Raw genomic sequence first — 13789 nt, 5'->3', positions numbered from 1 at the left:
CTCCAACCCCTGGGTTCAGGCAATTCTCCTGCCTCAGCCTCCTGAGTAGCTGGGATGACAGGCACGTGCCACCATGCCCAGCTAATTTTTTGTATTTTTAGTAGAGATGGGGTTTCACCATGTTGACCAGGATGGTCTCGATCTCTTGACCTTGTGATCCACCCGCCTCGGCCTCCCAAAGTGCTGGGATTACAGGCATGAGCCACCGCGCCCGGCCTCAGAGTAAACTTTTAAAACAAGCTTACAACAATCGATAGACTTGAATATTTGAGATGGGACAAACCAATGACAGAATTACAAAATGGACCTAACCGAGATTATAAGAAATCTGGTTCATGTATGCTATAAGGATGAAGCTACTATGTAACTTGATCATTTAAGGCTTATTAGAAAGAATTACCTGTTTATATTCGTTAACGCAACTGTGGCAGCAAAATCTCTTCTGCTGACCTCCAATCACCAGGATGTTGCTTCCAGTACTCTTACTAGGCATGTACTCTCCACAGTGTTCACAGCAGTTCATTATTAGACCATTGGCCAATCTGTACTTATTAAAGCAATGGTTACTGCACAGTTTATGTGTTACATTATTTACACTGACTTCATGGCGAATCTAAAAAAAAAAAAAAAAAAAACAACAGAATTCATTAACTAAGATATATGAACCACATTAGTACAACAAACAAGATAACTAGTTTCTGCAACAGAAGCAAAGAATCCCTAGTCATATCTCAGGGGAAGATATTCCCAGGGGAAAAAATATACACATATAATTTACATATATATATATATAATTTATATATAAAATTTTGATACATATATATATATATATATATATATATATATATTTTTTTTTTTTTCTTGAGACAGAGTCTCACTCTGTTGCCCAGGCTGGAGTGCAATGGCACAATCTTGGCTCACTGCAAACTCTCCCTCCCAGGTTTAAACAATTATCCTGCCTCAGCCTCCTGAGTAGCTGCAATTACAGGTGCCTGCCACAATGCCCAGCTAATTTTTGTATTTTTAGTAGAGATGGGGTTTCATCATGTTGGCCAGGCTTGTCTCGAATTCCTGACCTCAAGTGATCTGACTGCCTCAGCCTCCCAAAGTGCTGGGATTACAGGAATGAGCCATCATGCCTGGCTGTGAAAAGATTTTTTTCCTTTATTTATAAGGTCACTTTGATTTTACAAGAGAAAATAAGATTTATAGGAAAGCAATAAAATCACTAATAACTTCTCTAAAGTCATTTAATAACAACAGAAAATGAACTTTTTTTTTTTTGATTTGAGACAAGTTCTTGCTATGTTACCCTGGCTGATCTCGAATTCCTGGGCTTAAGCAAGCACTCTATTGATGCCTCTTGAGCAGCTCAGATTACAGGTTGCAGCACTACACCTGGCTTTGGTTTAGAAGATTTTGATATGACTTGCTTAAAAGAAATAATCTTTTTTTTTTTTTTGATATGGAGTCTTTTGCTCCGTCACCCTGGCTAGAAAGCAGTGGTACAATCATAGCTCACTTCGTCTTCAAACTCCTGGGGTCCAGTGAGCATCCCGTCTCAGCCTCCTCAACAGTTGGGATTGTATGTGTGAGTCACTCATCTCCAGCAATCAACAATTTTTAGATAGTATTATAAGTTCACTGCCCTAGAACACTTGTGGAGGGAGCTAAGGGAATCACTATCACCTGTATTCAGGATGGTTTCGGTATAACCAGAAGCAGAGTAGTTCTCACTGTGGTAACTGAGATAAAATAATGTCCTTTGTATGCATGGCTCAGGGGTAAACACCACCAAATTTAGTTACCAAAGACTTTATAAAGTGAGGACTGCCTACATGCATGTTTCTTCTAGGAACTGGGAAAACTGCAGTATCACTTAATGTTAAGCAAACAATATGTATGCATTTACTCCACTTGTTCCATGTGTTCTTGTACCAGGATCTGTTGTTCTTCATGTCCTGCAACTACATTTTTTTAATCATCTATTTTTTTAAAAATAATTTTAACTTTAATTTTAGATTCAAGGGATACATGTGTAGGTTTATTACATGGATATGTTGTGAGGTGTGGGGTAAGAATGATCCTGTCGTTCAGGTAGTAAGCATAGTACCCAAGAGGTAGTTTTGGGTTTTTAAAAATTTTTTTGAGATGGAGTCTCACTCTGTCATCCAGGCTGGAGTGTAGTGGCACAATCTTGGCTCACTGAAGCCTCTGCCTCCCGGGTTCAAGTGATTCTCCTGCCTCAACCTCCCAAGTAGCTGGATTACAGGTGTGCGCCACCATGCCTGGCTAATTTTTCTATTTTAGTAGAGATGGCATTTCGCCATGTTGACCAGGTTGGTCTCAAACTCCTGATCTCAAGATATCCACCTGCCTTGGCCTCCCAAAGTGCTGGGATTACAGACGTGAGCCACCACCCCTGGCCCCAAGAGGTAGTTTTCTAGCCCTTGACCCCCAACTCTTAGACTATATTTTTTATTTATTTGTTTTGAGATGGAGTCTTGCTCTGTCACCCAGGCTGGAGTGCAGTGGCGTGATCTCGGCTCACTGTAGCCTCCACCTCTTGGGTTCAAGCAGTTCTCTGCCTCAGCTGCCTGAGTGGCTGGGATTACAAGTGCCCACCACCATGCCCAGCTAATTTTTGTATTTTAGTAGAGACGGGGTTTCACTATCTTGGCCGGACTGGTCTTGAACTTCTGACCTCGTGATCCACAAGGCCTCAAGGCCTTCCAAAGTGCTGCGATTACAGGCATGAGCCACCGCACCTGGCCAAGACTACATTTTTAGTGAATGTCACCAGTAAGAACAAAATCCACCATAAAACAATTGCCTTGTTTATGAGCATAGCCAATCCCACAGAAACATGTACTTTCCATGCTACGCATATGGGGTTTTATTTATAAAAATATCCCATAAGATAGTTCTAACATATCCTTATTCTTCCTTTTAGCTTCATGTTATACATCCAGAACATGTGCATTATGTAGATAAAAGAGTACATAATAACACTTAAAAGTTAAAATTAAGGCCGGGCACAGTGGCTCAAGCCTGTAATCCCAGCACTTTGGGAGGCCGAGGCGGGTGGATCACGAGGTCAAGAGATAAGAGACATCCTGGTCAACATGGTGAAACCTCGTCTCTACTAAAAATACAAAAAATTAGCTGAGCATGGTGGCGCGTGCCTGTAATCCCAGCTACTCAGGAGGCTGAGGCAGGAGAATTGCCTGAACCCAGGAGGCGGAGGTTGCGGTGAGCCGAGATTGTGCCATTGCACTCCAGCCTGGGTAACAAGAGCGAAACTCCGTCTCAAAAAAAAAAAAAAGTTAAAATTAGCACTGTTAGCCTAAACAACAACTTAGGTATAAAAATACAGACCTCTGTTAATTTACTACAAATTGTACATCTTGACTTATTAAAAACTCCTTTTTTAAGATTCTGGTTTTTTCCACAGGGAGACAAACAAGATGTATTACAAAATTCTTGGAAGGATTTGCTTGATTCTACTGGAAGAACATTAGCCTTCTTTGTAGATGCATCTCTGAAACAGAAGAGATAGACTCATAATTCAGGAACATTGCATTTTAATACACGTCAAATATATGAATAATAATTGCCATTTTTCATTTTCTTATGATTTAATACTAGAAATCAACTATAATTTTTGGATGCAGCAAATCTACTTTTGGCTTTATTGCCAAGAGTTCTTAAATGATAAAGAGAAGAATCATAGCACAAGAACCTTATCACAAGTTGAGATTTTTAGATGCATTCAAAAATGCTAGTAATAGGTGGGGCACAGTGGCTCACACCTGTAATCCCAGCACTTTGGGAGGCCAAGGTGGGCACATCACTTGAGGTCAGGAGTTCGAGAGCAGCTTGGCCAACATGATGAAACCCCATCTCTACTAAAAATACAAAAAATCAGCTGGGTGTGGTGGCAGGAGCCTGCAATCCTAGCTACTAAGGAGGCTGAGGCAGAAGAATCACTTGAACCTGGGAGGCAAAGGTTGTAGTAAGCGGAGATCGCGCCACTGCACTCTAGCCTGTGCAACAGAGTGAGACTCAGTTTCAAAAAAACAAATAAAAATGCTGGTAATAAATTTATAGAACTAAGGTGTAAGATGGGGAAGAAGCCGGGCGCGGTGGCTCAAGCCTGTAATCCCAGCACTTTGGGAGGCCGAGGCGGGTGGATCACGAGGTCGAGAGATCAAGACCATCCTGGTCAACATGGTGAAACCCCATCTCTACTAAAAATACAAAAAATCAGCTGGGTGTGGTGGCAGGAGCCTGCAATCCTAGCTACTAAGGAGGCTGAGGCAGAAGAATCACTTGAACCTGGGAGGCAGAGGTTGTAGTGTGCGGAGATCGCGCCACTGCACTCTAGCCTGTGCAACAGAGTGAGACTCAGTTTCAAAAAAACAAATAAAAATGCTGGTAATAAATTTATAGAACTACGGTGTAAGATGGGGAAGAAGGGGAGGCAAATGTAGTGGCAGGGAGAGGGCAACTAACTTCCATACCTATGTTCCATGTTTCTGCCAAGAATACATATAGCACAAACGAGTCCATAGCTTAGACATATTCTAGGAGCTCAAGATCAGTAAACTTAAAGACACTCCTGCAACAATTCTACTGATAAATCTATCCAGCTCTGCAATTACATTAAGTGTACTTATTTATACCACTAGTATTCAACTATGTGGAGAAATGGTGAAAGGTACTGCTTACTTTTTACATATTACACTTCGTGTGTTTTGAGTACGTTTATGAGAGAAGGAAGACAGGCACGTGGTAGAACAAAAGAGGTGAGCTGATCCTTTTCGTTGATAAGCTGTCTGGCCCTTCTGTAAAGGCTTTTTGCAATTGGCACAAGTGATTTTAGCTGGTTTAGTAAGTTGCTGTTGGGCTGTAAGCTGGAAATTCTGCTTACGAAGTAAGGCCACTGGTGATAAAGAATCCATTCCTGGCTGTTTCTGATTACGGGGAAATGAAGCTGACTGGGAGATCCAAGAATCTTAAAAATGAAACACACAAGAGGAAATGATGGAACAAATAAAAATGTACATCAGAAAAATAATTTACATCTTCATTTAAGTTTAAGAGGCAAATGAGGTATGTATAAGCATGTGGTTAAGACCACTCTTCATGCATAATCCCAGGGGAACTATGTATCTCAACTGAATGCTACTTCACTGCGCCAACAATAATTAAGTTACCGTTGGTGTCTGGAATTGCACAATGTGGTAGCCATCAGCTCTTAAGTCAGACCCCAGGTTCAAATATCTCCTAAGCTTAATAAATTATACAAATATATGAACTGATGATACCTAACTCATCAGAGTGTTATGAAGATTACATGAGATAAATGCCCAGCACAAAGGAACACTCAAAAAATATTAGCAACTTTTTCTTCCCTAAGGGGAAAGTATTAATAAACTTATAAGGCCAGACGTGGTGGCTTATGCTTGTAATCCCAGCAATTTGGGAGGTTGAGGCAGGCAGATCACCTGAGGCCAGCCTGGCCAACATGGCAAAACAAAAATTAGCTAGGTGTAGTGGTTTGCATCTGTGATTCTGGCTACTCAGGGGAGGCTGAGGCATGCGAATCCCTTGAACTCAGGAGGTGGAGGTTGCAGTGAGCCAAGATCATGCCACTGCACTCCAGCCTGGGTGACAAGTTGAGACTCTATCTCAAAAAACAAAACAAAACCCCTAAAAACAAGAAAACAACCATAAACATTTATAGAATAAAGCAAGGGATATATAAATACATAGACAATTATAGTAACAGCTCGGCTCTCTGGAACCCTTGAGGAATGTGATAGTCTGGTAGCTTACTTACGATACCTAGTTTTTTAATAGTTCCCCCATTGCCCCTAAAGTTAGGAAAAATTTCAAGAGAAGTTGAAAGAATTTTTTTTTTTTTTGAGATGGAGTTTCGCTCTTGTTACCCAGGCTGGAGTGCAATGGCGCGATCTCGGCTCACCGCAACCTCCGCCTCCTGGGTTCAGGCAATTCTCCTGCCTCAGCCTCCTGAGTAGCTGGGATTACAGGCACGTGCCACCATGCCCAGCTAATTTTTTGCACTTTTTAGTAGAGACAGGGTTTCACCATGTTGACCAGGATGGTCTCGATCTCTCGACCTTGTGATCCACTCGCCTCGGCCTCCCAAAGTGCTGGGATTACAGGCTTGAGCCACCACGCCCGGCCGAAGTTGAAAGAATTTTACACTTAACACTGACATACTCAACCAAGTAGATTCAATGCTATTTTACTGTTTTTGTCTAATCACATCTCTTTTTGTTTATTTTTTGAGATGGAGTCTCATTTTGTTGCCCAGGCTAGAGAGCAGTAACATCATCTTGGTTCACTGCAACCTCTGCTTTCCAGGTTCAAGCGTTTCTCCTGCCTCAGCCTCCCAAGTAGCTGGGATTACAGGCGCGTGTCACCATGCCCAGCTAAATTTTTTTTCTATTTTTAGTAGAGAGGGTGTTTCACCATGTTGGCCAGGCTAGACACAAACTCTTGGCCTCAAGTGATCCACCTGCCTCAGCCTCCAAAGTACTGGGATTACAGGCATGAGTCACCACTTCCGGCCTAATCACATCTTTCTGTCTATTCATACCACTAAACAATCAATCCATCTCTTTCTATGTATTTCAAGTAAACTGCAGACATTAGTACACTTACTTTCAAAACACTTTAGACATAATAGTTTAATATAAATCTATTATTTCCCAGCCTTTAAAATTTTTTTTTTTTTTTTTTTTTGAGACGGAGTTTTGCTCTTGTTACCCAGGCTGGAGTGCAATGGCGCGATCTCGGCTCACCGCAACCTCTGCCTCCTGGGTTCAGGCAATTCTCCTGCCTCAGCCTCCTGAGTAGCTGGGATTTCAGGCACGCGCCACCATGCCCAGCTAATTTTTTGTATCTTTAGTAGAGACGGGGTTTCACCATGTTGACCAGGATGGTCTCGATCTCTCGACCTCGTGATCCACCCGCCTCGGCCTCCCAAAGTGCTGGGATTACAGGCTTGAGCCACCGCGCCCGGCTAAAATATTATTTATCAGGCATTAATATAGGTTGTGGATTACTCAGGAAAGACTCAGCTTTCCCAACTTTACATAGCAGCTACAGTAACATAAATTAGTTAGTTTCAAAACAGTACAGTATTACTTACAGGTGAGGCGTTTCTCAAACTTTATTGTGCATATGAAATCACTTGGGAATCTTGTTTAAACGGAGATTCTAAATTAGTAGGTCTGAGGAGGGAACTGATACTCTGCATTTCTAACCAACTCTCAGATAATGGTGAAGTTTTGAGAAACAGAGCCCTATAATAAAGAATTATTTTGTAATCTCTTTTTTTTTTTGAGACAGAGTTTCGCTCTTGTTATCCAGGCTGGAGTGCAATGGCGCGATCTCGGCTCACTGCAACCTCCGCCTCCTGGGTTCAGGCAATTCTCCTGCCTCAGCCTCCTGAGTAGCTGGGATTACAGGCATGTGCCACCATGCCCAGCAAATTTTTGTATTTTAGTAGAGACGGGATTTCACTTTGTTGACCAGGATGGCCTCGATCTCTTGACCTTATGATCCACCCGCCTCGGCCTCCCAAAGTGCTGGGATTACAGGCATGAGCCACCGCACCCAGCTATTTTGTAATCTCTCTTCAAAAACAGCTTTTGGACAGGTGAGGTGGTTCATGCCTATAATCCCAGCACTTTGGGAGGCTAAGGTGGGAGGATCACTTGAGGCCAGACGTTTAAGACTCAGCCTAGGTAGAGTACAGTGGCTCATTCCTTCTAATTCCAGCACTTTGGGAGGCTGGAAGCCCAGGAGTTTGAAACCAGCCTAGGCAACAAGGCAAAACCCTGTCTCTACAAAGAATAAACAAAATTAGCTGGATGTGGTGGCGCTCACTTGTAGTCTCAGCTTCTCACTCTGTTGCCCAGGCTGCAGTAGAGTGGTATGATCACAGCTTACTGCAGCCGTGAACTCCTGGGCTCAAGCAATCCTCCCATCTCACCTTCTTGAGTAGCTGCGACAACAGGCACATGCCATCACACCTGGCTAATATTTTTATTTTTTGAAAAGACAAGGTCTCACTATATTGCCCAGGCTGATCTTGAACTCCTGGACTCAAGCAATCATCCTGCCTCAGTCTCCCAAAGTGCTAATATTATAGGCATGAGCCACCACATCTGGCCACTTTTTACGTTGAAAAACTACAAAAAACTGTGAGGCTCTGGATGACGTTAGTATTTCAATCCACAGATTGGGAGGGGGATTTTTATCAGTACTCCTTTTGTGGGCCCTCAATGTCTACTGAAAGCTCCATTTAGCTTCTCTGCAGCCTTTTCTGGAATTGAACACGTACTCAATAGGGAAAAACAGCTCCAATTCTCTCAGATCTTGGAATCCTAATTTTTCCATTTGTTATTTGTAGCTCTTGATGTCTTTAAATAGATAGTTTACATATTTTGTCATTTTTTTTCTTAATTATTCTCAGCAAGAGGGATAAGAGTTACCTAGTTATGAAGAAGTACAACTCCTTAAGACTCAATATCATGGTCAGAAATGTGTATAATGCAACAAAAATAAAAGAGATGTAAGAGCAAATTCTAAGTTTAGGTATTTTCTTTTTTTTTTTTTTTTTGAGACGGAGTTTCGCTCTTGTTACCCAGGCTGGAGTGCAATGGCGCGATCTCGGCTCACCGCAACCTCCGCCTCCTTGGTTCAGGCAATTCTCCTGCCTCAGCCTCCTGAGTAGCTGGGATTACAGGCACGCGCCACCATGCCCAGCTAATTTTTTTGTATTTTTAGTAGAGATGAGGTTTCACCACGTTGACCAGGATGGTCTTGATCTCTTGACCTCATGATCCACCCGCCTCAGCCTCCCAAAGTGCTGGGATTACAGGTGTGAGCTACCGCGCCCAGCCGTCATCTTATTCTTAAAGCTTCCTGACAAAAGCTAATTTGTTGTACTAATGTTGACAGCAAGTAAAAAGAAAATCTAGGATTAATACTAAAAATAGGCTGCTTTTAACTATGCTATTTCAAGTTAATGAGTAAAAATAGCAACAACTACAAAAAGACTATCCTTTTGACAAATGACTTAAACTTTTTTTAATTAAAAAAAATTTTTTTGCCGGGCGCGGTGGCTCAAGCCTGTAATCCCAGCACTTTGGGAGGCCGAAGCGGGTGGATCACAAGGTCAAGAGATCGAGACCATCCTGGCCAACATGGTGAAACCCCGTCTCTACTAAAAATACAAAAAAAAGTTAGCTGGGCATGGTGGCACGTGCCTGTAATCCCAGCTACTCAGGAGGCTGAGGCAGGAGAATTGCCTGAACCCAGGAGGCGGAGGTTGCGGTGAGCCGAGATCGCGCCATTGCACTCCAGCCTGGGTAACAAGAGCGAAACTCCGTCTCAATAAAAAAAAAAAAAAAAAAAAAAAAAAAATTTTTTAAGTGGACATGGAATTTCGCTATGCTGCCCAGTCTGGTCCCAAATTCCTGGGATCAAGCAATCCTTCTGCATCTGTCTCCCAAAGTGTTGCAATTACAGGCATGAGCCACTGCATCCAGCCAATTCAATCTTTTTTTTTTTTTTTTTTTTTTTTGGTGAAACGGAGTCTCATTCCGTTACCCAGACTGGAGTGCAGTGGCGTGATCTTGGCTCACTGCAACCTCCGCCTCCCAGATTCAAGTGATTCTCATGCCTCAGTCTCCCAGGTAGCTGGGATTACAGGGGTGCGCCACCATGCCTAGCTAATTTTTGTATTTTTACTTACTGGTGAGGTGTTTCTCAAACTTTATTGTGCATATGAAATCACTTGGGACTCTTGTTCAAATGGAGATTCTAAATTAGTAGGTCTGAGGAGAGAACTGATATTCTGCATTTCTAATCAACTCTTTTTTTTTTTTTTTTTTGAGACGGAGTTTCACTCTTGTTACCCAGGCTGGAGTGCAATGGCGTGATCTCGGCTCACCACAATCTCCGCCTCCTGGGTTCAGGCAATTCTCCTGTCTCAGCCTCCTGAGTAGCTGGGATTACAGGCACGCACCACCATGCCCAGCTAATTTTTTGTATTTTTAGTAGAGACGGGGTTTCACCATGTTGACCAGGATGGTCTTGATCTCTTGACCTCGTGATCCACCCGCCTCGGCCTCCCAAAGTGCTGGGATTACAGGCTTGAGCCACCGCGCCCGGCCTCTAATCAACTCTTAGATAATGGTGAAGTTTGGAGAAATGGGGCCCTTATAATAAAGAATTATTTTATAATCTCTCTTCAAAAACAGCTTTTGGACAGGAGAGGTGGCTCATGCCTATAATCCCAGCACTTTGGGAGGCTAAGACGGGAGGATCACTTGAGGCCAGAAGTTAAAGACTCAGCCTAGGATGAATTTCAATACGGGGTTTTGCCATGTTGACCAGGCTGGTCTTAAACTTCTGGCCTTAAGTGATCTGCCTGCCTTGACCTCCTAAAGTGCTTTAAGAAAGCTTTAATATTCACCTGTTTTTTTTTTTTTTTTTTTTTTGAGATGGAGTTTCGCTCCTGTTACCCAGGCTGGAGTACAATGGCGCAATCTCGGCTCACCGCAACCTCCGCCTCCTGGGTAGCTGGGATTACAGGCACGCGCCACCATGCCCAGCTAATTTTTTGTATTTTTAGTAGAGACAGGGTTTCACCATGTTGACCGGGATGGTCTCAATCTCTTGACCTCGTGATCCACCCGCCTCGGCCTCCCAAAGTACTGGGATTACAGGCTTGAGCCACTGCGCCCGGCCGAATATTCACCTGTTTTTTAGCATCACCCTTCACATGAAAATTTTTTGAACATTTTCTCCAGAATTGTAGATTAAATCTTATCTAAAGGACATAGTTCTATAATTTTTTGTCCCCCAAAATAGACCTTCAGAGAACTTAGGAATGTTGTAAATTCATCCACACTTCATAGACAACAGGAAGTCACTGTCCTGGCCAGACGCAGTGGCTCATGCCTATAATCCCAACACTTTGGGAGGCCGAGGCGGACAAATCACAAGGTCAAGAGACTGAGATCATCCTGGCCAACATGGTGAAACCCTGTCTCCACTAAAAATACAAAATTTAGCTGGGCATGGTGGCATGTGCCTATATTCCCAGCTACTCAAAAGGCTGAGGCAGGAGAATCACTTGAACTCAGGAGGTGGAGGCCGCAGTGAGCCAAGACTGTGCCACTGCACTCCAGCCTGGCAATGGAGCAAGACTCTGTTTTAAAAGAAAAAGAAAAAAAAAAGTCATTGCCCTGTATCATAAGCAAAATAATTTATATGAGTAAGTGTCAAACAAGTCATTCAGTACATTTAGTCTTTCTGTTAAAATATATATATATTTTTTAAAGACGGGGTTTTACCGTGTTGGTCAGGCTGGTCTTGAACTCTTGACCTCAGGTGATCCACCTGCCTTGGCCTCCAAAATGCTTGGATTACAGGCGTGAGTCACCAGGCCTGGCCTAAAAAAAATTTTTTTTTTTGAGATGGAGTCTCGCTCTGTCATCTAGGCTGGAATGCGATCTCAGCTCACCCCAGCCTCTACCTCCTAGGTTCAAGAGATTCTCCTACTTCAGCCAGGCATGGTGGTGTAGCTGAGATTACAGACGTACACCACCATGCCTGGCTAATTTTTGAATTTTTAGTAGAAACGGGGTTCCACCATGTTGATCAGACTAGTCTCGAACTCCAGACCTCAGGTGATCCGCCAAGCTTGGCCTCCCAAAGTGATGGGGTTACAGGCATGAGTCACCACACCTAGCCTTCAGCTATTTAATTGTATTTTAGTAGCAACGAAGTTTCACCATGTTGCCCAGGCTGGTCTTGAACTCCTGAGCTCAGGCAATCCACCCGCCTTGAGCTTCCAAAGTGCTAGGATCACAGGTGTGAGCCACCACATCCAGCCTGTTAAACTTTAAATCACGAGTATTTCACATAAAGAGAAAATATCTGAAATGGCCAGGTACAGTGGTGCGGGCCTATAGTCCCAGCTACTTGGGTGGCTGAAGTAGGATTGGTTGAATCCAGGAATTCAAGATCAGCTTGGGCAACATATGTCTCCACTCCTGGAAATTAATGAGATAAAGGGATGACAAGAATAAAAATAACTCCAGGAGTAATCAAAACCTCTTTTGCCAAAACCCAAAATGCAATGCAATAAAAAAATAAAATAAAATAAACACACCTCTTTCAAACAACCTTGGTAATTCTCAATTATGCCTACAATTTGAGTGAAATGATAGTATAGTAACTAAGCACAGATTTTTTCTTTTTTCTTTTTTTTTTTGAGACAGAGTTTCGCTCTCGTTACCCAGGCTGGAGTGCAATGGCGCGATCTTGGCTCACTGCAACCTCCGCCTCCTGGGTTCAGGCAATTCTCCTGCCTCAGCCTCCTGAGCAGCTGGGATTACAGGCACGCGCCACCATGCCCAGCTAATTTTTTGTATTTTTAGTAGAGACGGGGTTTCACTATGTTGACCAGGATGGTCTCGATCTCTTGACCTTGTGATCCACCCGCCTCGGCCTCCCAAAGTGCTGGGATTACAGGCTTGAGCCACCGCGCCCGGCTGATTTTTTCTTTTTGACACAGAGTCTTGTTCTATTGCCCAGGCTGGAGTGCAGTGGCTCAATCTCAGCTCACTGCAACCTCTGCCTCTTGGGTTCAGGCAATTCTTGTTCCTCAGCCTCCTGAGCAGCTGGGATTACAGGCATGCACTACCACAAGCTAATTTTTGTATATTTTGTAGAGACAGGGTGTTGCCATGTTGGCCAGGCTAGTCTCAAACCCTGGTCTCAAGTGATCTACCCACCTCAGACTCCCAAAGTGCTGGGATTACAGGTGTGAACCACCGTACCAGCTCAGAATTTTTTTTTTTTTTGAACCAAAAACATTTTTATTTTCATCTTCAAAGATGAAACTCTTCTTTTTCCAGGATAATCATGAAATGGGTACACATCTTCAAAGCACTTCCCTTTAACGGGAAACTTAGCTTTATAGGATTTAAACAGAAGGCAAAAAGAAATTCCATTTTCTTGTCATTATAAGACAAAACACAATCTAGTGTAAACCAAGGAAACTCATTCATACTTCAGGTCCTTCTCCTCCAGGAACCAGCATTGTTATATTATTTCCATTTAGCAAGATCTGATCTAATTTGGTAATCCTTCTTCCTTCTGGTGTAATTTCAAACTCAGTGACATCTTCCAGTACCATATTGACAAAGTCATCAAATCCTAGAAGAGTACCAACAATTTCCTTATCACTCTTCATAACAATGTGAATTCTTGATCCAATACATTTGTCCACAAGCTCTAACGGCAGCAGCTGCGATGGGCTGGTAGTAGCGTTAGCCACCATGGCCACACCGGAAGTCAATGTTTTTGTATAGTGAAGTATCAGTCTCTATTATGATTCTGTATTGAAAAACACCAATTTACCCAAATGCACCATTAAATATACAACATTAATTTACTCCAGAAAATGAAAAATGGTCTTAAAGACTAAAACATAAAATAAATATATAGCACGGCATCTTAGTTATAAACCATGAAAAAGCTTTTATTTATGTAAGATGGAATTCATGCTTATATAAATAAACATGAGACTAGGTGGAGTGGCTCATGCCTGTAATTCCAGCACTTTGGGAGGCTGAGGCAGGTGCATCTCTTGAGGTCAGGAGTTTGAGACCAGCCTGGCCAATCTGGTGAAACCCTGCCTCTACCAAAAATACAAAACATCTGGGCACAGCGG

The 13789-nt window shown here is 42.8% G+C and overlaps 1 protein-coding gene across 10 annotated transcripts in view; it reads right to left on the bottom strand.

Annotated features, from left to right (window-relative positions):
• The window catches only part of LOC101027545 (U6 snRNA-associated Sm-like protein LSm5), a 38349-nt gene that overhangs the window by 7969 nt on the left and 16591 nt on the right, over positions 1 to 13789 (bottom strand). For 4 of the 10 annotated variants that reach the window (XM_039473414.2, XM_074387945.1, XM_074387946.1 and 1 more), the window contains exons 5-7: positions 4732 to 5017; positions 3379 to 3541; positions 401 to 613 (exon numbers count right to left, since the gene is read on the bottom strand). In XM_039473414.2, coding sequence (XP_039329348.1) covers positions 401 to 613; positions 3379 to 3541; positions 4732 to 5017 — 662 coding nt within the window. Of the gene's footprint in view, positions 1 to 400; positions 614 to 3378; positions 3542 to 4731; positions 5018 to 13110; positions 13453 to 13789 lie in introns of those variants that run through there. The other 6 variants (XM_074387948.1, XM_074387951.1, XM_074387950.1 and 3 more) reach the window with 6 other exon arrangements.

Source organism: Saimiri boliviensis, chromosome 16, assembly GCF_048565385.1.
Source record: "Saimiri boliviensis isolate mSaiBol1 chromosome 16, mSaiBol1.pri, whole genome shotgun sequence".
Taxonomy (NCBI): Eukaryota; Metazoa; Chordata; class Mammalia; order Primates; family Cebidae; genus Saimiri; species Saimiri boliviensis.
The sequence above is the reverse complement of the archived record's forward strand: the minus strand, read 5'-3'. Positions and strand labels throughout refer to the sequence as shown.